The following is a 25,194-nucleotide window of genomic DNA, read 5'->3' on the forward strand; positions in this document are numbered from 1 at the left end:
TGTCTTTATTGTCTGTTTTACCACTGCTTCATCGTATTTTAGGGTAAACACCCCGGACAGGTCGCCAGTTTATTACAGGGCACGGGCACACACACACACACCTAGTTGGACTTTTAGCATCTCCAATTTACCTCACTTGCATGTCTTTGCACTGTGGGATGAAATCAGATTACCTGAAGGAATCCCACAACGAAGGGGGGGGGGGGGGGGGGGGGGGGTGCGCAAACTCCAAACAGAAGGAACCCAGACCGCTCCACCTGGGAATCAAACCCAGGACCTTCTTGCTGTGAGGCAAAAGTGCTACCCACCGTGCCACTGTGCATAACACCAGAAGCATAAACAATATAGATTAATAAATTAGTTGACTGATTTAACATACATGCCACATTACTGATCATTTGTAAACATGGTAATCACTCATAACTTACCCTGTTTTATAACTATTCACCACAAATGAAAAGAATGATATAGCATAAGAGAGGAGTAGCCAGAACCTATTTGTTATTAAGGCTGGATGAACAAGGATATTGATGGTAGTTAAACAGCTTAATTAAATTGGCATTATGCATGTATACACTAATACTTTACCTCAGCAGATGAAGATTCGATGCTGTAGCGCTTTTAAACAATGTATAATCATGAGAGTGGATGCCTGGCTGTTCTCTAAGGCTTGGCTCAGTGTACAGATTGTTAATAAATGCAGCTCTTTTCATCTTAAACAGCCAGGATATCTGCTTTACACTGTAGAGAAGTTGTTTACAGTCACAAATTACTATTAAATATGTTGTGTAATGTATAGTTTTATTATGTTATCTATGATTTAGATTCAGAGATGTTATCTATGAATAACATTTATGATTATCATTAATAATCTGAAAAATAAAATAGCAAGCCAATAATGAATGTTCTCTAGACCAAAGACAAAAAGGACCATCCAGACTGTTATCAGCAACAAGTCCAAAAACCAGGCTCTGTCATAGTGTGGTATTGTGTCATGTCCTTGGCATAGGTCATTTACACTTCATTGATGGCAGCATTAATGCAGAAAAGTACATTGAGATATTAGAGCAACATATTCTAAACGGGAAAACAAAAGGCAGTTCGAGGACTGCACGGTGTCGCACCACGCTAAGTCTAAGAGTGTAGAAAGAAAACCCTAACTACCTCGACCTTGCGGTCTTACACACCCGGATGGCCTTATGCCACCAGGGGTACCACCTAAGGCTAAAAACGAAGCGTGGGCGAACAGCCACAGAGAGGACAAAAAACAAACAAAAGAAAAGAAACGGAAACAAACAGAAGGCGCGACGCCCGCTGCTGTGCAGAGCTGGCTTAAATAAGCCAGCCCACAGCTGCGGGCGATTCGCCCTAATTGGAAGGCCTATTATATAAGGCCTTCCCAAGCTGAGCTCTGTAAGTCCTGTGACGCCAGGGAAAGATGGTAAGTTCTGCTGACGCCACAGAACATTACAAAGACAACGTTTTTTCCAGGGACGTCCATGCATTTTTCAACAAAACAACGTAAAATAACATGCTGCACACATTACAAAGGCATGGCTGCAGAACAAAAAAGTTCAGGTACTGGACTGGCCTGTTTGCTGTCCCGACCTGTCCTCAATAGAGAATGTGTGGAGAATTTGAAAATAAAAATTGCGATGACAACAACCCCATATTGCTGCTCACCTTAAGATGTGTTTGAAGGAGGAATGGAACAAAATATTACCTAAAACACCTCATTATTTGGTATCCTCGGTGCCAAGGAATGGTCAAATTACAAAGTAGTAAATTACCATCCCATCTTTTTTTGGAATGAGTAGCAGGAATTAATGCAGGAATTATTATACAGTGTATCACAAAAGTGAGTACACCCCTCACATTTCTGCAAATATTTCATTATATCTTTTCATGGGACAACACTATAGACATGAAACTTGGATATAACTTAGAGTAGTCAGTGTACCGCTTGTATAGCAGTGTAGATTTACTGTCTTCTGAAAATAACTCAACACACAGCCATTAATGTCTAAATAGCTGGCAACATAAGTGAGTACACCCCACAGTGAACATGTCCAAATTGTGCCCAAATGTGTCGTTGTCCCTCCCTGGTGTCATGTGTCAAGGTCCCAGGTGTAAATGGGGAGCAGGGCTGTTAAATTTGGTGTTTTGGGTACAATTCTCTCATACTGGCCACTGGATATTCAACATGGCACCTCATGGCAAAGAACTCTCTGAGGATGTGAGAAATAGAATTGTTGCTCTCCACAAAGATGGCCTGGGCTATAAGAAGATTGCTAACACCCTGAAACTGAGCTACAGCATGGTGGCCAAGGTCATACAGCGGTTTTCCAGGACAGGTTCCACTCGGAACAGGCTTCGCCAGGGTCGACCAAAGAAGTTGAGTCCACGTGTTCGGCGTCATATTCAGAGGTTGGCTTTAAAAAATAGACACATGAGTGCTGCCAGCATTGCTGCAGAGGTTGAAGATGTGGGAGGTCAGCCTGTCAGTGCTCAGACCATACGCCGCACACTGCATCAACTCGGTCTGCATGGTCGTCATCCCAGAAGGAAGCTGACGCACAAGAAAGCCCGCAAACAGTTTGCTGAAAACTAGCAGTCCAACAACATGGATTACTGGAATGCCCTGTGGTCTGACGAGACCAAGATAAACTTGTTTGGCTCAGATGGTGTCTAGCATGTGTGGCGGCGCCCTGGTGAGAAGTACCAAGACAACTGTATCTTGCCTACAGTCAAGCATGGTGGTGGTAGCATCATGGTCTTGGGCTGCATGAGTGTTGCTGGCACTGGGGAGCTGCAGTTCATTGAGGGAAACATGAATTCCAACATGTACTGTGACATTCTGAAGCAGAGCATGATCCCCTCTCTTCGAAAACTGGGCCTCATGGCAGTTTTCCAACAGGATAACGACCCCAAACACAACCTCCAAGATGACAACTGCCTTGCTGAGGAAGCTGAAGGTAAAGGTGATGGACTAAACCCAATTGAGCACCTGTGGCCCAGGAGGGTTAAGGCAGTGCTGGATAATAATGGTGGTCACACAAAATATTGACACTTTGGGCACAATTTGGACATGTTCACTGTGGGGTGTACTCACTTATGTTGCCAGCCATTTAGACATTAATGGCTGTGTGTTGAGTTATTTTCAGAAGACAGTAAATCTACACTGCTATACAAGTTGTACACTGACTACTCTAAGTTATATCCAAGTTTCATGTCTATAGTGTTGTCCCATGAAAAGATATAATGAAATATTTGCAGAAATGTGAGGGGTGTACTCACTTTTGTGATACACTGTATATATTAAGAAAGGAAATAAAGTTGACGAGACAAAACATGAAAAATCTTGGGCATTTTAATAATCTTGGGCATGCAATTAAATAAAAGCCAATGTATTAAACATGCATGTGTTTTATTTGCATTGTCCTTACTGTCCCAATTTCTTCTGATTTAAGGTTGTAAAATGCTATTAGGAAGAGTATAGGACTGTAACCTTGGGAAGTCGAAAATGCTGCTGCAGTTATGATCTCTGCAGGCTGTTTGATGGGGATATTGGAGATGGGTGTATGAATCACAATACAGATCCTCCATATGAACCTGCCTTGTGCAGGTAAAAACAGGCAGTTGACTACTGCACACGTGTTAGAGGGGGCGTATGTTAATCACAGCTGTCCTTGGTCAAGAGTGAAGGTCTGCAGCAGTAAAGGAAGAGAAATGCAACCAGGTATAAAACCAGGTAAACAAATGCTTCAGGATTGTAAAGCTGTCTTATATTTTAAGCTATTCAGTGACTATGCATTTTAAAACCCACTCAGGTTTTTCTCAGTTCTCAGCATATTCATAAGAAACAATATTTAAAAGTGTCTCCCATCACTCAGCTAGCAGTTGGATGGGAATGCGTTGCTATGGTAGCAATAGCTGCTTACCTCTTTCAGTTTAGTGGGAGTGCAGGAACAAAAACCCAGCTAATAGAAGCAGCAACCAAACTACTTCAAGGTTTCACAGAAAACCCTTAACATTGCATTACTGCCTTACCAAAATTTCAATTCTGTTTGGGGTTTTAAACATCTGGGTTTAACTCACCTAGTCGCCAGCATTCTTTAAATAAGAGCTAGTGGTGATATTAAAGAAATAAAATCTACAGAATATCATTAGGACCTCATAATAATCCTAAACTTGCACCAGAACAACACACACTGGTATGCTACAACCTCGATGCTCATATCGTGGTTTAAATCCAATGACTGGAAAAGTATTCAACCACTTTTGGTTTTGGTGTAAATTGTGTATGTAAGGTGCATACAGTTACATAAAAAGTATTTTCCCCCACACCTGATTTCTTTTATTTATACTCATTTGTCACATTTAAATGTTTTAGATCTTCAGACTAATTTCAGATAAAGACAACATGAGTAAACACAAAACACAGCTTTTAAATCATCATTTCATTTATTGACATTTAGAAAAATTTCTTTAATTGTGGATAATGGCTCTCACTGTGCTTTGCTGGAGTCCCGGAGCTTTAGCAATGACTTTTTTGTAACCTTTTCCAGACTGGAAGATTTCAACGACTTTTTTTTTTTTTTTCAAATTTGTATTTGAATCTCAGGAGTAATGTGCTGCTTTTTGAGACCATCTAGCCTGTTACAGATTGTAAGACAGATTCTATTTTAGTGATGTTTAGATTCTAAACTAACAGTTATCATGCCCGGGTGTATGGCATATTTTAGGCAGGGGTCACCAACCTTTTCAAGAGCTACTTCAAAGGTACTGAATAATACGAAGGGCTACTTGTTTGACACAAACTTTCTGAATGACATAAAGTTGCACGGTTCACTTTTAATGATATTATTATTATTATTATTATAAATATTCATATGTATGAAGAGACTGTCTGATCATATGTTAATGATTCCTCAGAAAAATGATTAACAATGATTTACCATGGTAGGAAACACGGATATATTTTAACATGCAACATTATTTATTTCTATTAATCTAAATCTGTTTCAATATTTGAAAGTCAGAGCTATCACATCTCATTTTTGTAAATATCTTTCTTGACAGTTTTGTATGAATTAGGCACATTTGTAGCATTTTGATTAAAATCACATTATTTTTTTTATTTTTTTTTTTACAAATGACCACTGTAACATGAAGTGTAGTAGGTTGAGCCAAGCATAGGAGACCCAAGGAGGACAAACGCTCAAGAGTTCCAGTTCCAACATCTTCACTTTATTTGTTCACACACACCAGGGATATTTACAAACACGTTTTCAATTTAAAAGAAAAACAACCACAGCTGGTTGACAGAGTAACTCCAGGCAGTTACTCGGGTTATTCACTTTAGGCCTCCTGCCATTCTTTCTTCCCTCCCCCCTTACTTCCTCCTGTTTGATCAAAAAAGTCCCTCCCCTCTAGGACCTGGCAGCCAATCCAGCTACAGAAGAAACTGGAGGGAACATTCTGAACACATACAATTCATACTTGAATAAATAATTCAGCTAGCTTAATTTACTATTTACTCTATGCGTTCTCTCTCTTCAGGCACCTTCTACCCGGCAACGTCACAGATCATCACCGAAACCCGGACCATCCCCACCACGACAGGTAAGTATTTATTTATTTATACTATTTACAACATTAACTGGTTTAGCCCCTTTCCTCATTCATCACACAAGACTTGGTGATGTGTATGTTATCCTTACATCATCACACACACTTCAAATAAAGTCACATCTTCAAATCATGTCCTTCAAATCATGAACTTTGTCTCATGTTTGTACAAATGATCAGTTATGCACAATTTAAAAAAAGCCGTGATGTACATGGACGTTTTTGTGACACTTACTGAAGTGTCTCTCCACATTCCTCCCAATCATTGTAAAAAAAGTTTTATTTAGCTTTTCTTGTATGTTTTTTCGGGGTAAAACCCGCATCTCACCCTGCAATGTAGCTGTGCTCGCTTGCTTGTCTCAGCATATGTGCATGATGTAAAACTCCACACCCAGATCAGAGTTTTTGTTTTTGCAATGTTATATTCAGTATTTTCATTCACATCAACGCAATCGTTATTTATTAAAAAAGAACAGCAACACAAATACAATTTTTAGACGGAGCTCTATAGTCACTAGTGCTAATTTAGAACATGCCCATGTTGGTGACCCCTGTTTTAGGGTTTTAATGATGTTCAGGTCAGGCGACTAATGGCCTTTATGAAAGCTTTAGCTTATGTTTCTTTAAGTAATTCATAGTTGATTTACTGGTGTGTTTTAGATCATCGTCCGTGTCATAGACACTAGCTTATTTTTGGCTACATTTTTTTATATCTACATCTGCAATGTTTCCTGTGCCACTGGCTTCCAACGTTAGAATATGCTAAAGACCTTTCAAGATATAATTTATAGCAAATGCTGCTCATGTTGCCATATTTTTTGGCAATTTTGGCCTGACGACTCTTTCATGCAGGTCATGTTTGTACAACAGTACACAGTAAAACTGTGCACCACGACTCCAGAGTCAGCTTAACATGTTCCTGCAGGGGTTTTGCTTTGCTTTAGGGGTTTCTAACTAGCATACAAGCTATTTCATCTTTTTGATCTCTCAGATCTTGCCTAGACTTTCAAATTTCCCCTTAGAGGCACTTCATTAGGTGTCTGAACAGAACTGCCTGATTAAAAAATATGTAAATAAATAGATGAAGAGATAAAATAAACCAATAAATACTTTTATTTAGTTAAAACTAAAGTAACGAGCCTGTTTTGAAAATGTAGTGAGTAAAAAGTACAGATTTGTCAATACTCAAGTAAAGTACAGATACCTAAAAAAACTACTTAAGTACAGTATGAAGTACTTGTACTTTGTTACTTACCACCTCTGTATATTGGACAGTAGAAATTGTAAGCTGGTTTAGTATAAGTTTGTTATAACTTTCCTGTGGTGTTGGCAACTTTATTTTTAGATAATCAGTCAAGTGCCTGAAGGAGCCCAGGGCTGCTGATTGGTTTTAAGAGTGAAGTTTAAAGTTTTAGAAAATATATTATGCTCTGGAATTAGTCTAAAAACACAGACAAGAAAATAATGCCGGTACTGGGTAGAACGGTTTAGTTGGTACATATAGTACATGTAGTCTACCTCTTTAAACATACCAGTGCAAATGTTTTTTTAGCACTTTAGCCCTTCATGGAAAAAAAAAATGTCAAAGCAGCATTTGGTTAATTAGCTATGATTTATTAACTCCAGTTAGCAGCAGCAGTGACTGGTTAGCTTTGCAGATAACATGTGATTAGGCTAATTGGTTTTCTGGACTTCTGTTGAAAATACATAAGTCACATCCACTTGTGACTTACAAAGGCTGCACTCTCCTCGGCTCATTTATAGGTATTTTCATAAATCCAAAACTCACAATACACATTAAAATTATGTTAAACAAAGCAGCGGCTGATATGCAGATTAAAATGAGTGGAAAAAATATGAAAAAAAAAAAAACACCTAGACAAATCTTACAATCACCATCATTTATTTACAATATATTAACCCATAATGAAAAAAATATTATAACAAGTGGTCATTAAGTCAATAATGAAAAAAACATGAGCTTTTGGAAGCTACGATGAATTATACAATTCATCAATTTTAACATATTCCTTATAATGTGTACAGCCAGCAGTTATGCATTTTTGCCATGTGTTTTAATAAGCCAAAACATCATAAAACATACATTATTTATAGTAAAATAATAAAGACTGCACAGAACAGAAAATGAAGTCAGTGACTTGTGCAGTCAGTAAAACAAGTCAAATGCACACCGGCTCCTCCTGAAATAAGAGACACGAGACTATTATCTCCACGCTTCTTGTAAAAATCATGTGCATTTGGCAGCTTTGCTCAATTCATTTACACTAGTTCATAAATACTACAAAAACAAATCCACAATCAGAAAATGAACGAGCTTTGTTAAGTGCACCTCTACGTAAAAATCATCGGTTATGAAGTAAGGCTGAAAATCAGCTGAATCCGGCTTTCAACATGCTGTAAGAAGGTCAGCCTGTAGGATTCATAAAATCTTTCTCGTTTTATGCCACTTGTGTTCAGCTGTATAATATCAATGTAAAAGCTGCTCATGGCTTGTAAAGTTTTCCAGTAACTGGCCACTGAAACGATAGAAAGCAATCAGCAAACTGCGCAGAAATCAGGAGCTTGTACATTCCCTTGTAAAGAACTGAAAAGCATGAAACCTAAAAATAAAAAACTGGCAAAAAAGCTACAGAAAACACTTGTTTGAGTGAAGTACGAGTACTTACAGAACAGGAAGCAGTGAGTGTTAGTTTAACCTGATCGTCAATTCATGCCACTTTTTTTCTTGTCCGACAGCCGAGTATGCACACACTTGCCATCAAGGCATTTCATAAATCCATTAAATAAGTGCAAACTGGCCACAACGTCCTCAATTAACACTAGCAAACTTATTCTAGCTTCTTTGGTACTGCATGGCCTGTGCTGGAAGTGGAACGAAGACAAGGCATGATGCTGAACTGCACTCTGGGAAAGTATTTGTGTCAAGGGAGATGAAGGAAGTTTAAAAAGTAAAAATATATATGTATATAGTTGATGGTGCAGGTTTCATAATACAATGCATGGACGTAGAGGTAACACTAAATTTACTAAAATTAAGGAGGAGAACTACTGGCAAGTGATGGATGATCAGGACTCATGCCAATACTGGTGGGCAAGATTCTGCCAATATGTGTGTGTGTGTGTGTGTGTGTGTGTGTGTGGAAGCACATAGATGTTAAATTGCTTGTGCTTTTTGGTGTTCAGCTCTGGGCTTCAGGTGTATCAGGAGCGGTAGGAGCTTCGGGCCGCTCCCCTTTCCTTCTTCTCCTCCTCTTCTTCCTCGTCAGATCTGTCAAGGCAAAAGCGTCTTCGGCCAGAGGGGGGGCTGCAAGTTAGAGACAGAACAAACGACATGTGTTGAGAGGTTGTGATGCCCGACATGTAATTTATCAGCATTTTAAACAAATGACAGAACAGGTTAATAGTTTACATTTACATGTACAGAACATGCATGTCACAAAAATAATTTGAGATAATTTACGCAACGGTTCTTTTATTGTTACTTAGTTATTCTACAAACGTTTAGTTCTTTTTTAAGTTTGTTTTAGGTTTTCTTTATTATTCTGTGTCAAAATGAATAATAAAAAAAACTGCATCTAAGGACAGTATATTTTCCTACCCCGCGCCCCCTCCGACGCGTGCACAGTCCTAGCGGACCCCTTCTTTTACACCCATGCTTTCTGCACAGGCGCCTCTGTCTGCTTGGTTCTTGGACAGCGTTTGAAGACCCCGCCCACTCAGTCTGATCATTTCCCCACCCCAGCAGACACAATGACCAAATTTTGTCTGCAGGCACTGCCAATGGTGCCCATCCGACCGGTAGCAGAATCTCTGTGCTGGTGTGCTAGCTGAATATCCCGCTGCGCCACCTGGGTGCCACGCTAGCATGTTTTTCGTTTTATTTATTTATGAATTTTCTCTCATCTTCTCATTTTAGCGTAGCCAATTAGTCCCGACTGCATCCGAGGACGGTATATTCTCGTGCCCTATGCCCCCCTCAGGCTGCTAACCGGGGGCCTTGCACAGCGTTTGAAGACCCCACCCACTTTATTAATTGCAGTCTTGCTGCCAATTGTGCCTGTTAGATGGTGTCCAGATCTCGTAGGAGAGCCGAGATTAGAACCGGGGAGTTCGGAATCTCAGCGGAATATCCCGCTGCACCACCTGGGCCGGCTAGCATGTTTTATGGCAGTGCTACCTGAGTGCCTATGGCATTTCTTGGATCACATATAATCATCTGGACGAAAACATTAGTTTTTAAACTAATTTTAAACACACCATGCTTGTGGTTAATTGTAGCTCTTCTCTACTGCACATATTGATACAACAGAAGCAGTGCTAGAAGTGGAATGGTACTCTTTCTTGCAGACCACTTGCTTAGAGAAACTGCCAGTACTCTTTTAGCCCTCTCCATATCAGGCTTAGGGTGATTCATAAGGACCATATATACCTAGGGGGCACTATGTGATGCCCACCTTTTCCCGTTCTCTCGAAAAATGTGGTACAAGACAAGTAATGGTAATGCTAGTCTAGATAACATTAAATCAGACCGTAATACTTTTATGCACTAACAAGATTTTTTAACAAAATAAACAATCGAACCTATTACAGAAATTAAGAAAGCCGGTAAAAAAAACCTTTTACTGTGTTCAGATATGTTAAAGCATGCACAACAAACTGTTAACTGTGTTAAAACTTATGAAAAATATAAATACTGATCTGAAATTAATTCTTAAAATCAGTGTCAGTACTGGCTTGTATTTTGGATCAGTGTTGGATTGATGACATAATTTTTGGGTTAGTTTCACACCGTGCTGGCAGCAACTTCACTCCAAACCAGGCATCACCTACTGCTGTTTTTAATCACTGTCAGGTCTGTACAGATACTTCATCATCACACTGTCCACATTCTTCTTTCTTTTCTTGTCCTGTTTCTTGCTGAGTGATGGAGCTGATTCAGATGATCCTCTTGGTTCACCTTCCTCTTCTGAAGACAACGTCTTTTTAGCAGGAGCCTTTTTAATGCTGCTAGTGCTTCGATAGGAAATAGTGGAGGCTCCTGAGCTGGAGTCTGACTCTGAGCTAGACTCCGATTCAGAGGAGGAAGAAGAGGAAGAGGATGACTCCTTCTTCGACGACTTCTTCTTCTTCTTTTGTTTTTTCTTTGAGGCCTTCTTCTTGCGCTCATTCTCGGAGGAGCCCGAGCTGTTGCTCCTCTTCCTCCTGTCTTTGCTTTTCTTCCTGCTGCGGCTGCTCATGCTGCTACTGGAGCGGTGAAAGTCCACCGCCGATGCGGAGCGCCTCAAGCTGGAGGAGCTGCGGCTGCTCTCCCCGCCGGACCTCACGCTCATCCTACCATCCTCCTCGTCTTCGTCCTGCAGCTGCATCTTTGGCTGGCCAACCTCAGCCTCGGAGTCATCCAAGCTACTCCGCTTGAATTTGATGGGCTTGAAATTCAGCACCTCATTGATTGCTGCTTCCAGGTCTGGATCCAGGTAGTTGCGGTGACTGACAGGCTTGAGGTCGGTGGTATCTGGTAGTTCAGTGTCAGTGGTTCTTGCCCGTGGTGGCATTGACATGCTGCGGCCACTGGAGGAGTGATGGGGGCTGTAGGAGCCGGAGTGCCTATCACTGTAGGCCACACTCATGGCATCGTCATCTATATCAAACTCGCTGAGGCGGCAGCTGCGACTCAGAGATATGCGAGAGTCAGCGCGGCTTACACTGCCAGGGCTTTTACGGCCAGTGCTGCCGGGGCTCCTACAGCTCAGGGCAGGGCTCAATGCCGAGCCACGCTCGCTCTGGCGATCGTCTAGACGGGACATGCTTCGACGCCGGCTCAGAGCACTTGTAGTGCTTACACAGGACTTTGCATCATCAAACCAGGAGGCTTGGCTATGGCTTATTGGTGACACAACCGACTCCTTGTCCAGCTCTGACCAGCGGCTATCCGTACCCTTCCTGCCTCTGCTGCCTGCCCCTGAATAGGCCCGGGACATAACCGAGCTCCTGCCATCAAAATCATCCTTCCTCCATGACCTCACTGAGTAGGAGTCATCCATGAGATCAAGCTTGGATTTGCTTTTGCTGAAGGAAGTGAACTCCTGAGAGTCATCCTTCTCCTTAAGGGTGCTGAAGAGAGCGCTCTCATCCCCTTTGTCCTTCAGGCTGGAGCATTTTCTGTAACTTAGTGAACTCATCACAGACATGGGCCTGCTCTGCTCTAGCTCTTTACCTTCCTTGCCATTTTCTTTCCAGTCCTTTCCTTCTTTGGCATCAGTGTTAGCATATCTAGATGAAGTGGCAATTGCAGGGAAGGGGTCAAACAAGTCAAACAAAATAACAAGATAGGAAGAGAGAACATGACGGTAAGTCTACTTCCTTTTAGTGAAATGCAATAAAAAAAGAATCTTTATTTAATGGACAATATAGAAATATCATTAATCAACTTTACTGTATTTTGTAAGCACATTTAGAATTTGATGCCTGCGACACTCAAAAAGTTGGTACAGGGGCAAAATAAGAGAAAAAAGTTGCTAGAATATTGAAGTTGCAGTGTAAATATTCCATAATTAGCAGGTAAATTGATAACAGGTCAGGGAATCATGATTAGGTATAAAAAGAGGATGCACCAAAGGCTCAGTCTGTGTGAGCAATGATTGGCCATGGCTTACCACTTGATGTCCAGATCTAAATGTATAGAGCACCAGAAGGAGGTGGATTGTTAGCCAGCTCATATCAAGTCTCGTATCAAGCAAGAATGGAGAAAAATCCAGTTCATTTATACCCAATTAGGATTCTGTCATATGGTACCAATTCACCTGCTCAGTGTGGAATCTTTAAATCACTGCAGCTTCAACATTCTATCAACTTTTCACTCTTATTTTGACCCGTCAGATAAATCGGTTTGTTATGCGTTAACCATTGCTCCCTAAAGACGAGGAAGGATATACAACTCAGCTCTATTCCCACCTGTAAGGAAAGGACTAAATGTGTACAAATTCAACAAGCACCAGTATGTGAGACAGTGGGGGTTGTCCCTTATTACTAGTCTATAGAAATGTATTCACTTGGTACAACAGAGTAGGTACTGAAAATGAGTTCTACTGGTTTGTGATTTATGAGGAACTAAGTGGGCAAATAAAAGGCCACTATATCTAAATAATAAAAATGAGGAGACATGAAAACTGAGACATTTCTAACATAAGGGTGGGCTCAAAAGTCAATAAACCAATGTTCATGGGTAAAATTTTGGATCAATCAATGCACAAGGTCACTTTAGAATCACTCTAGGAGCAGAGCAATGTATTGTTCATAGACATTAGTGGCTCCAACACAGCAGCACTGGTTGTTTCTAAAACCAGTGGCAAACCCCAAAGGCGTCCTGTTATACGGTAAGGGGGTGAGTTTTTTTTTTTATCACACTATCTCAAAGGCAGCATGACAGGCCAATATACATTTGCAAATAGGCTTTCATATAAAACCCCCACCACCACAGAGACCTGTTTTCAAGTCTTGCTGCTGCCAGTAGCCAGGTCAGGTACTCAACAGACACAATTTGCCATGTCTAAGGGAGGGAAGACCAAATTTAAAATCACCTGATTATTAAGCAATACAAAGTGCCTGGCATGTTCCCTAGCGTGTGTCCCTAGGGCCTAGGCCTTATCATCCAGCATGGGTACAGCAATTGAAATCAGGAATTAGAATAGACTAAATTGGAAAAGAAAACAGTTTACAGCTGGCCAGTGGAAGAAAACCAGTTTGATGACATGACATGCACATTTGGTGTTACTTGTCCTGACTAGGTTGTGCAGCCCTGCATTGACAGTAGTTGATGTGGGGTTTATGTGGACCATGCCCCCCAGACTCCAACTCCAACACATTTTGAAGGCAAAAACCAATGCCAAAAACATCATGTTGACTTAACTGTTAAATTAAACGCTGACAGGCAAGCTAGTACAACAAGTTACTTATATAAAATGTATACCCTTATATCTCTACATATTATTTGCAGTAGACATTAACAGATTTTTCTGATTTCCTTAACTCAATGTTCTGTACTAAGAGAACCCCCTCCCATATAATCTAATGCTATTTTCTAGCCTGATTAATGTGAACACTTGATTGTGACCAGATCATTAAATAAACGGCTGTGGTGGCATAACTCAGAACCCAAAGTACTGACCTTGAACTTTTTAGGCTGCCGTCATCTGACAGATTCTTGGCTGAGCCCTTGCTTTTTGAGAGCCAAGACTTCACGGCGTCAACGCGGTCGTCTACTTCAGAGCCGGAATCCGAGTCCCCCTCACTGTAAGGAAGATGAAGAGGTGGCAAAGAGTGTCAGGTCCAAGCTAAAGCATATTTAGCATGTAATGGTAGACTGGCTATAGGGAGAAACACATGGCTTAATAGCACAAACTCAACAGCACTAATGCATGTGCTGGGCCAGCAGAGGCCAGAGAGACTCAGTGCAGTACTTTGTGTTAGTCAGCGCTCATGTTCAAGTCTTGGGGTTAGCTGCACAGCAAACATCGAGTTAATCTGAGCAAGGTTGGGTCTGTTTTATTCAGGGCAAACAAAGCACAACCAGAGAAAATAAACTAAAATTCCAAACAATTCTAAACAAATCAACTTAAAATAAATTGTGAAACAAAAATTTAATTAAAAAAAAAAAAATTAAAACAAAGCTATTTCAAAGAACAATGCAGATCTCACAGCTGTTGGAGAGTACTTTGTTCATCTTGTATCTCTTTAGAAAAAAATGTAGCGCTGTCAAGAACAGCAGAAAAGCCCAGACACCAATTTCCCCAGCAGAAAAAACATTAATATGTCACACGCTGAGCCAACTGAATTAAGGCTCTATTTTCTCATTATTTACACCAAGATAAAGCTACAGGTTGATTTTGTTCCAGATTTGCTAATCAATTTGTTTGTCTTTTGTAATTAGTTTTATCTCTAGACAACTATGCAACACTGAGCAAAATTAATTAACAGAAAAAAAACTAACATTTCAGAAGCAGCTCATGGTTTCCAGTTCCACCTTAACAGTTCCATGAGACAATTAGTAGCTTATATCGAAGATCATCATGTGGCAGTGCATGTGTGCATCCAACATTAAGAACTTAAACCCATTGGTACCCACAGTGTATCAAATGTATTTATGAACAGACATGATTGACCAAAGCCTTGAAATGGACTGGTGCCCTCTCTAGGATATTTCAGCCACCCATGAGCCCAGTGTTTCCCAGTGGACCCAGACCCGCCCAGCCCTGACCATGATAATGCAGTTGATGAAAATACAATTCATATTTATGAATAAATCAATGTTACACAATTTTGAAACATTCCACATAAAAGAAGGATCCAACAAATGCTCAGTCATTGCATGAGTGGCTTGCATATGTGTAAAGGTAACACTGGAGAGGTACAGTGGATATAAAGTCTACACACCCGTTACAATGTTTTTTGTGACGTAAAAAAAATCTGACCAAGATAAATAATTTATAAATAATGTGAACTATAATCTGTACAATTCAACTGAAAAAAAACAACAACAAAAAAAACAAACTGAAATCTTTTCGATGTGAAAGGATAAAAAAAAGTGGTTGTATTACTATGCAACCTTTTATGACAACATTCAGTTTTTTAGGTATAAGACATTACCATCTTTTCCCACTCTTCCATGTAAAGCAGAAGCTTTAAATCCACCCTTTTCAGATCACCCCACAGATTTTTAATTATATTCAGGTCTGGGCTCTGGCTGAGCCATTCCAATACTTATTTTCTTCTGGTGAAGCCATTCTTTTGTTGATTTGTTGAGAGATACTTTGGGTCATTATTGTGCTGCAAGGTGAAATTCCTCTATATCTTCAGTTTATTAGCAAAGGCCTGAAGATTTTGCAAAAATCAATTAGAATTTATTTGCATTAAAAAAAGAACTCTATTCATTGCTCTGCATTCGTCCACCATATTTGTACTTTTTTGTGCCGCACCAAATGCTGGGATTGCCTTTACCGCTAACGCCTAGTTTACACTACACAATTTTTGCGACTTCTGACCTTATTGTTCTCTACAAAACATAACACCAACGTTGCATTGCAAAAAATATTTATTAACCTCCAACTCACTATAGAACAATCAATCCCTGCTGACCACGTAGCCCAATTCACTCAGATTCATTTATTTTTCCTACTTACTTTTACGCTGCACATCAGCGCACAAACTTTGATCTCTCGCTGGTATTATTAAACCCCTCGTCACTACAAAACGTAGTTTGGGAGAACTGCGCTTGCAGTGATAGATTGTGTAGTGTGAAACCCTCTATCGCCGATTAGTCGTGTAGTGTGAAAGCCACACTGACTTGAAAGACTACCGATTACAAGAGATCCAGTTTTGTAGTGTAAACTGGCACCTTAAATAAGGCACCTTAGTAGGCAGCATTTTAAGTTACTTAAGCATTCAGACAGCCTTCTTCTCAGGAGCGTGTTGGATGACGTAAAATGTTGTTTATGTGGAGAGATCACTAGGATTTTGGACAGACCCATAGTTACTTGATGCCTGAGGATGGTACAGCACTGGAGGCCATGGGCAGGTAGGTTTGGTTACTCGAACCTTTGAGAATTATTTATTATTTAGCAAAGTATGGTTAAAGGATTGATAAAAAATGTAAAATATTAAGCACACACAGTAAAACATGATCAAAGCAATAATGTATATAAAAGGTAGTGGATGTTACAGGACTCTGTATTTGACAGTGCTGTACAGAGGGCTGATGCTCCTAAGAACAGCAGGGATTCAGCTCACATTCTGAACCCAGAGGCAGTACAGCTGTGCAATGCCACACACAAACAAACACTCCTGACACTTAGCTGTTAATGTATTAACTGATAAACACATAAGGAATAATGTGAATAGGAGAGAAAACAAAGATCATGCTTGGCTGGGAAAAATATTTGATCAGTGACATGCAGGCATGATGGGATGTGATTCCATGCAAAATAATGGATGGAGTGCTTTATATATTGGTGGTGGATGTTAGTAATCTTGTCTGAGAAATGTATTGCAGTATCACTCAGGCCTGATTATTTAAATATTAAATATTCTATAATAACATTTACATTTTCAACATTTAGGCAACGCTTTTATCCAAAGCGACTTACAGTTATGGCAGTATACAATGGCAACCTGGCAGTGGTGGGGCTTGAACCTGCAACCTTCTGATTACTAGTCCAGTACCTTAACCACTAGGCTACAACTGCCCTACAATCGCAATTTACATTATGAGAAAGCCTTTTATAGACGACTTATCTTGACCTCTTTGGGACAGTGGTAGCCTAGTGGGTAGATCGTTGAGCTATGAATTAAAATGTATTGGGTTCGAATTTGACTCTGCCATGGAGCCACTGTTGGGCACTAGAGCAAGGGCCTTAACCCTCTCGGCTACAGGGGCGCTGACCCACGCGTGTACATGTATATTTGACAAATAAACACATTCCATTACCCAGAAAAATTGGGCCTTCCTCAAAAAAGTATTTATCAATAATATTATTAATGCCTCATCAGTAATATTATCATTACCGATTAGGCAATGAAGACATAGAAGAATGCCATATATACATATACATGTGTACAATACAATGAAATGTGTCTTCTACATATTTCCAACAGTGACTACATAGAAGAAACAGGATTTGAACCAAATATCTTCCAATTGATAGCCCAATGATCTACCCACCAGGCTATTGACCACTGTCCAATTTATGTTATCAATGTCAAACATCATGGACTTAGTGATTAGAAGGGATGAGAACATAGTTTTGGGCATATATAGTAAAATTATAACAACGCCTTCCAGGTATTTGGAGATATTTCTAATCATGTACAGGTACATTGTGTCAGAATAATAGGGATACTGCAATACTATTCCAAGAGTAGACACTCCAAACCAGTTAAACAGAGCTCAAACAAATGCTCGGGCTCCTCACATTCTGTTCTTTCGTTTCTGATATTTAGTCACCATGTCTTGCAGACTAGAGATGAAAGATGTATAAGAAAGAAACATAAAAAGAAACAAAGATTAACAAAGAGAGACATACAATTCACAGAAATTAAAATAACAACATAAACAGGGTCAGAAATAATCAGATTTGTGTCGTGGATTGTAAGATATTTTTATCTGTGCATATATGCACTTGCATTTTTTAAATTATGGCTTTACTGGCCATCATGGGCCTGTTTCATTGCACTGTACCCAGTATATCCATGGTCCTACATTTAGTAGTTATTTTCATTGCCAAATGACCCATACTGTACCCATGATCCCCTTCTAAATTTAGAAAGGGAAGGGGGATACCCTTCTTAACCAAGCACACAGGATCAGGTCTTGTGGGTGAAGCAAAAAACAGGGCCGACCGTTGACTGGCCAAATGTAATCGTCACAAAATGAGCAACAAAAAAATTATTAGTTTTTTTCCTTTTCCCTGTCAGCTTGGATTTAAACTGGGCTAGCATATACAATGCGCCACCTGGGCGCACCACAGCTGAGAAAGTTACTGGGAATCCACATTTTGAACTTATAGGATAGTATAGACCAGGGGTGTCAAACTCATCTCCATTATGGTGGCCCTCAAAGGGCCGATTGTAATGTATCCTGCTGTAATTGCAGTCTGCCTTTTAATTACAGTAATTTATACTGTATATTTAAAATGTATATCTACATTTTTATTGTACTCATTCCTTCTTGCAGCACAAACTCGTATTCACTTTCCCATATTTTATTTAATTACTTCCCTTGCTTAAATTTTCTTTTCTTGTACATTTTGGCATTATTTCTAAATATTTCTCAACATCGTCGCTCAGGTGGCGCAGCGGTAAAGTACGCTAGCTCACCAGAGTTGGGGTTTTTAATACATCGTATCGAATCTCAGCTCTGCCTTTCCGACTGGGTTGGGCGGCTGCATGAACAACGACTGGCTGTTGTTCAGGGTTAGAGGGTAAGAAAGTCAGATCGTAGGTCCTCATAACTGGTGCGACTGCATCCCCTGCTGGCTGACTGACGGCGCCTGCACAGGGCTGAGGAATAATGCTGATGTGGGTGTGGCCCTCCGTACACAGTGCCCGTCAAGTGTATGAACTCGACTCGTGCAGGTGAAAAATGCATCTGTACTGACTGTACGTGCCGGAAGGGGCGCATGTCAGTTGAGAGGCGTCCTCAGTCAGTGGTGAAGGGTCGAATCAGTATAGAGGACGCATTCAGGGTAATTGGACACGACTAGACTGGGGGATAAAAAATTGGGGGAAAAAAGAGGGGAAAAAATATAAATAAAAAAAAAATTATATATATTTCTTAACATCACTTGTTGGAAAACAAGTTAAACGCTGTGGCTTCAGTTAAACGCTGTGGCGGGCCCGATTTGGCCCGCGGGCCTTGAGTTTGACACATGTGGTATAGACTATGCAATCAGACACCAAGCCAAGGTGCTGTGACTCAAAGAGCCTAGAAACATGTACAGGTCCTTCTCAAAAAATTAGCATATTGTGATAAAGTTCATTATTTTCCATAATGTAATGATAAAAATTAAACTTTCATATATTTTAGATTCATTGCACACCAACTGAAATATTTCAGGTCTTTTATTGTTTTAATACTGATGATTTTGGCATACAGCTCATGAAAACCCAAAATTCCTATCTCAAAAAATTAGCATATTTCATCCGACCAATAAAAGAAAAGTGTTTTTAATACAAAAAAAGTCAACCTTCAAATAATTATGTTCAGTTATGCACTCAATACTTGGTCGGGAATCCTTTTGCAGAAATGACTGCTTCAATGCGGCGTGGCATGGAGGCAATCAGCCTGTGGCACTGCTGAGGTGTTATGGAGGCCCAGGATGCTTCGATAGCGGCCTTAAGCTCATCCAGAGTGTTGGGTCTTGTGTCTCTCAACTTTCTCTTCACAATATCCCACAGATTCTCTATGGGGTTCAGGTCAGGAGAGTTGGCAGGCCAATTGAGCACAGTAATACCATGGTCAGTAAACCATTCACCAGTGGTTTTGGCACTGTAAGCAGGTGCCAGGTCGTGCTGAAAAATGAAATCTTCATCTCCATAAAGCTTTTCAGCAGATGGAAGCATGAAGTGCTCCAAAATCTGCATTGACCCTGCCCTTGATAAAACACAGTGGACCAACACCAGCAGCTGACATGGCACCCCAGACCATCACTGACTGTGGGTACTTGACACTAGACTTCAGGCATTTTGGCATTTCCTTCTCCCCAGTCTTCCTCCAGACTCTGGCACCTTGATTTCCGAAAACAGTACTTTGGACCACTGAGCAACAGTCCAGTGCTGCTTCTCTGTAGCCCAGGTCAGGCGCTTCTGCCGCTGTTTCTGGTTCAAAAGTGGCTTGACCTGGGGAATGCGGCACCTGTAGCCCATTTCCTGCACACGCCTGTGCACGGTGGCTCTGGATGTTTCTACTCCAGACTCAGTCCACTGCTTCCGCAGGTCCCCCAAGGTCTGGAATCGGCCCTTCTCCACAATCTTCCTCAGGGTCCGGTCACCTCTTCTCGTTGTGCAGCGTTTTCTGCCACACTTTTTCCTTCCCACAGACTTCCCACTGAGGTGCCTTGATACAGCACTCTGGGAACAGCCTATTCGTTCAGAAATTTCTTTCTGTCTTACCCTCTTGCTTGAGGGTGTCAATGATGGCCTTCTGGACAGCAGTCAGGTCGGCAGTCTTACCCATGATTGCAGTTTTGAGTAATGAACCAGGCTGGGAGTTTTTAAAAGCCTCAGGAATCTTTTGCAGGTGTTTAGAGTTAATTCGTTGATTCAGATGATTAGGTTAATAGCTCGTTTAGAGAACCTTTTCATGATATGCTAATTTTTTGAGATAGGAATTTTGGGTTTTCATGAGCTGTATGCCAAAATCATCAGTATTAAAACAATAAAAGACCTGAAATATTTCAGTTGGTGTGCAATGAATCTAAAATATATGAAAGTTTAATTTTTATCATTACATTATGGAAAATAATGAACTTTATCACAATATGCTAATTTTTTGAGAAGGACCTGTATATCCAATGGACTATTTTAATTAGTTTAATCATAAAAAAAACTGAAGTACTTTAAGTCTGACGTGATCTCTTCCTTCCTTGCTGCTAGAAAAAGCTCTCCTGTAGTACAGAAAAAAAGGAAGGTAGTATTGTAGATGGAAGTGACTTTACCTATTAATAAGATCCTCGTTGTCATCACTTTCCATCTCATCCTCGATAGCAGCCTGCAGGTCAGAAATTCTTTTGAAGGCCAGCTTGAGGTCAGCCTGCAGACTCTGATTTGCAGCTTCCAAACTCTCAATGTCCATTTCCTACAGGAACAGGATTATTTCGAGCTTACCAAAGACTCACAAACCATGAAAAAAAGTATTTTTGCAGTATAAGGTTCACTAGGTTGGAAATGAAATGCTGAAGAGAGGCTGTGTGTCCTACCAGCTCATGCTTTTTGCGACTGGCTTCACCCTCCCTCTTGGCAAGTTCAGCAATCTCCTCTTTAATGTCCCGGATTTGACGCTGCAGCCGCTTGTTCTGCTCCTTCTCACGGTTTTCACTGGCGCTACGCTGGTCACGCTCCTCTGTCAACTTTTCCAAGTTCTCCTTCAGCCTGGACACCAGACTCTGGAGCACAGTGGGTTTATTAGTCATTAAAATGTCCAAATTGGCACAGACTGGCATCTGGTAACAGGGCTTAAAAATCAATTCATCTTGGTCAAAAGTAATATTTTTGAGTTATTTGTTAGTATAGCATCTATGACTACTTCTTGGTTTCCTAAAGATCTCCCAATAGAAACATTATCCACAATGAGGGAGAATGTGAGGGAATTTAAGAGTAGTATGTATGTACTATAAAAAGACCCCTAAATGTTCGCCTACGTTTTGAATATTTTATTTATAATGGCTATAATTAACATTTTCACCAATCAGTGTCCACTTAATCACCCATAAATAAGTAAAAACATGTTTTAGAATTGATTAATCAATTGTTTGTTATTTATTAGACCTTTAATGTCATGTTTTACACACTTTGGTTACATTCATGACAGGACAAGTAGTTACAGGTTACACATGATTCATCATTTCTAGTTCAACTTCAAACATAGAGCAGATTTGTTGATTCTTGTGGATTTATTAGTGGTTTTGGGTTTTGGCTATGATGATGTTTCTAAATATGCACATCAGTTTTTATATGTACCACCAGACTTGGTAAGAGTGCCTGCTTTGATTTGGTTGAATATTCCATCCATTGTGTGTGGTATTGCTAGTATTCTTCATTCTTTATAGTACATTGGGCACTTTGTTAGTATGTGTTCAATTGTTATTGCCATTTTACAGTGGTCGCAGATAAGGGGGCACTCTTCCCTCACTAGACATGAATGAATTCATTCAAAATCAAAATTCACACCAGAATTCACACCCTTTGATGTGATATGCCAAATTGTGGTCAAGTGCAACCCATTTGTTTTAATTATTATTTAATTGCTTTAATTATCCTTGAGATCCTTAAGGTCGACCTGTTGCAATTTAAATTGACTGGACAGAGTTTGGAAAGACTATTATGGCCCACAATTCACACTGCATTGTCATGACAAAAACCAAGCCATGAAGTCCAAGAAACTGTCTGTGGATCTCTGCAATTAAATTGTGACAAGGCATATGACACATTCAAGGCTTTGAGTGTTCCCAGGGGTACTGGGATGAAGATTTCCGTGTGGTTGTTTGTACTGTACAATTTTGTTCATGTGTTTGACAGTTTAAAGTTTAAAGGATTTTACTGTAACGTTTTACTTTTTGGCTGCATTGACAGGACAGGTAACCAGGTTACACATGATTCATCACAGGGAGTTACTGGTTACACAAGATTTATCAGTTCAAGTTCAATGTCAAACACAGTCATGGGCAATTTGGTATCTTTAGACTGTGGAAGGACACCGAAGCCCCAGAGGAAACCCAGGCATACATGGGCAGAACATGCAAACTCCACACAGAAAGGACCCAGACAGCTTTACCTGGGACTCTAACCTAGGACCTTCTTGCTGTGAGGCAACAGCAACAATTGTTCATCTTTCACGAACAGCATGAGGGGGCTAAGGACCTTTTCTACCCAGGACCCCACAGAGAGGGTGGTGGGTAAACATGGCAATGATCTTTATTTAAAATCAAATCCACCATCAAAAACTTAATAAAGTGTGCAAAAACGTCAGAGGTCTGAATACTTTTTGAGGCCACTTTTTCTATATATCTTTGACTGCCTGTACCAAGCTTAACCCACACACAAATACAACCATTCCCTCACCTCCAGACGTTTCACTTGTGTCTTCTCAAACTCCAGCTTGGATTCCATCTCACGGATTTTAGCCTCTTGTCTGCTGACTAAAGATTTTTCCACTGTGGACTGTTCCAGAAACTCCACCTGACTCTGCAGTGCTGTGAACTGGGGACAAAGCAACGCGAGTTCAAATACACAGAAACATACACAGCTTTCAACAGAAGTTTTGATGTTGGGTCTAAATCTAACTGGAATATTTTCAGAGATGTATTTTTCAGTTCATCACCAACTTACATGATGCAAAATTGATTTCATTCTTTACAGAGAATTACCACAGCAGTGATACTACAGCCTTCTTTAGAAGATCTCTGCTGCCTGACTATACTACATTGCATCTCTATTAACCAGTACTTTAAATCCATTGTTTAAATATCTGTGTCTTTACTATCAGCACAATAATTTATTTTTAAAGTGAAGAATAGCTTAGATATTAATTTGAGCCAGGCTCAAGCCTGATGTTTGAATCCCAGTTTCAGCCTTTAGGATGAAAGAACGAGTGATCTTTGAATTCCTCTGACCTCTTTTGAGCTTTGAGTCATTTAGAACTGCAGAGTAAACTACTATGACCTGTGCTTCTGCTACCATGACCTGTTTAGCTGTGTGTTTAAGGAAAAAATTTAAGCATAAGGGCCAGATTAGCCTGGTGCATGGATACTTTGTGCAGCAGGATCTAATATTTATGTCTGCATGGTAGCTTTTAAATTTAAAAGATATTAATTTCTTAAATCGCGACCTTATTGCCACAGCAGAATGAGCATAAGCTCAAGTTTCTCTTTGGACGTATGGGCTTACCTTTTCCTGAATTTCCTGTTTCTCCTTTACAGCTTCTTCTAGCTGAGTTTGAAGCTCACTGACCTGTGCCAGGCTCTGAGAGCACTAAAACAGAAAAGAGGGGAAAAGAGTTTACTATTTGCACTACAGTACAGTAAAACTAAGGAAAATTAATAGATAGACAGAGAGATAGGCAGACAGACACTATTTATTGGCTGTACCCAGGTTCAAGCGGGCTTCTATGGGTGGCCGTTCATTCACCTGTGCTGCCCCTCGCCTCTGGAATTCCCTTCCTCTGGCTCTCCGCTCTGCGTCTTCCCTCACTATTTTCAAATCTTTGCTTAAAACACTTCTCTTTACTGAGCATTTTTCATAGTTTTTGTATTGTATTGTAAAAGTATTGTATTGTATTGTATTGTAAAATGTTGTAAAGCGTCCTTGAGCATTGAGAAAGGCGCTATATAAGTTTAACTTATTATTATTATTTTTATTATTATTTATCCCAAAGAAAGTTATTGAGTCCACATGACAGTATTGGGATACAATGGCATTGTGTCTTTGGCTAATAATCTGGCTGATCAATTCATGTATTTTGTAACAAAGAGACATACGAGGGTTCTTTAAAAAGTTTCTGCACTTTTTAAAAACTCTGTTTATTAAGAATTAAACAAATTACATCACTTTTCACCATAGTCACCTTCTGATGCATTTTTTCCAGTGTCATATCAACTTTTAAATGCCATGAGGAAATAATGTTTTTTTGTTGAGTGTGTAGCCACTGATGCACCACTGCTTTCACATCATCACCACATGAAAATCTTCTTCCTCTTAAGCTCCTTTGAGTGCCCAAAAAGGTGAAAATCAGATGGCGCTAAATCCAGACTACAGTAATCCCTCCTCGATCGCGGGGGTTGCGTTCCAGAACCCCCCGCAAAAGGTGAAAATCCGCGAAGTAAAAACCATGTGTTCATATGGTTATTTTCATAACCCGATTCCATCGGGTTTAGCATTTAGCATCTTGTCATTAAAACCAATGGATTGAGGTAGCACAGAACGCTAACATGTCAATATAACATCTCCCTTCATGTACCGATTACGGTTACATTTCCTGACAAGCCCGAACTTGCAAATAAAAACACTCGGTACAATTTTATACAAGTTAAAAATCAGTAATATTTTATTTACGTTTGAAAAGAACTCCATTCGTTTGTCCGCACCGTCAGCCATGTTTATTTTTCTGTGAGAGAAGAGCACTCGACCCGCAATGAATTCTGGGATTGCCTTGATCACTAAGGCAGCATCGGATGCTCACTCGTTTTTGAGTGAAAATAACATTGAAATGTTGAAGGATTTGGAACAGCCTCCTTATCGGAAGCGCACAGGATGACGTGAAATGCGTCTATGAAGAGA

At 40.2% G+C, this 25,194-nt stretch overlaps 1 protein-coding gene and 1 long non-coding RNA gene across 7 annotated transcripts in view; one reads left to right on the forward strand and one right to left on the reverse strand.

Annotated features, from left to right (window-relative positions):
- Positions 1–5,431: 5,431 nt before the first annotated feature.
- LOC134334368 (uncharacterized) overlaps positions 5,432–25,194 on the forward strand; it is a 34,867-nt gene continuing 15,104 nt past the window's right edge. Inside the window, exon 1 of the long non-coding RNA XR_010015474.1 lies at positions 5,432–5,625. This is a non-coding gene — a long non-coding RNA (uncharacterized LOC134334368). The remainder of the gene's footprint in view (positions 5,626–25,194) is intronic.
- The window catches only part of myo18ab (myosin XVIIIA b), a 161,208-nt gene continuing 143,531 nt past the window's right edge, over positions 7,518–25,194 (reverse strand). For 3 of the 6 annotated variants that reach the window (XM_063016639.1, XM_063016636.1, XM_063016637.1), the window contains 8 exons: positions 23,806–23,889; positions 22,981–23,118; positions 21,120–21,305; positions 20,859–20,998; positions 17,616–17,660; positions 13,817–13,939; positions 10,483–11,922; positions 8,869–8,956 (listed from right to left, as the gene is read on the reverse strand). In XM_063016639.1, coding sequence (XP_062872709.1) covers positions 10,491–11,922; positions 13,817–13,939; positions 17,616–17,660; positions 20,859–20,998; positions 21,120–21,305; positions 22,981–23,118; positions 23,806–23,889 — 2,148 coding nt within the window. In that variant the 3' untranslated portion in view covers positions 8,869–8,956; positions 10,483–10,490. Of the gene's footprint in view, positions 8,957–10,482; positions 11,923–13,816; positions 13,940–17,615; positions 17,661–20,858; positions 20,999–21,119; positions 21,306–22,980; positions 23,119–23,805; positions 23,890–25,194 lie in introns of all 6 variants that reach the window. The other 3 variants (XM_063016641.1, XM_063016638.1, XM_063016640.1) reach the window with 2 other exon arrangements.

The sequence above is a fragment of the Trichomycterus rosablanca genome, chromosome 20 (genome assembly GCF_030014385.1).
Source record: "Trichomycterus rosablanca isolate fTriRos1 chromosome 20, fTriRos1.hap1, whole genome shotgun sequence".
In the NCBI taxonomy this organism is placed as follows: domain Eukaryota; kingdom Metazoa; phylum Chordata; class Actinopteri; order Siluriformes; family Trichomycteridae; genus Trichomycterus; species Trichomycterus rosablanca.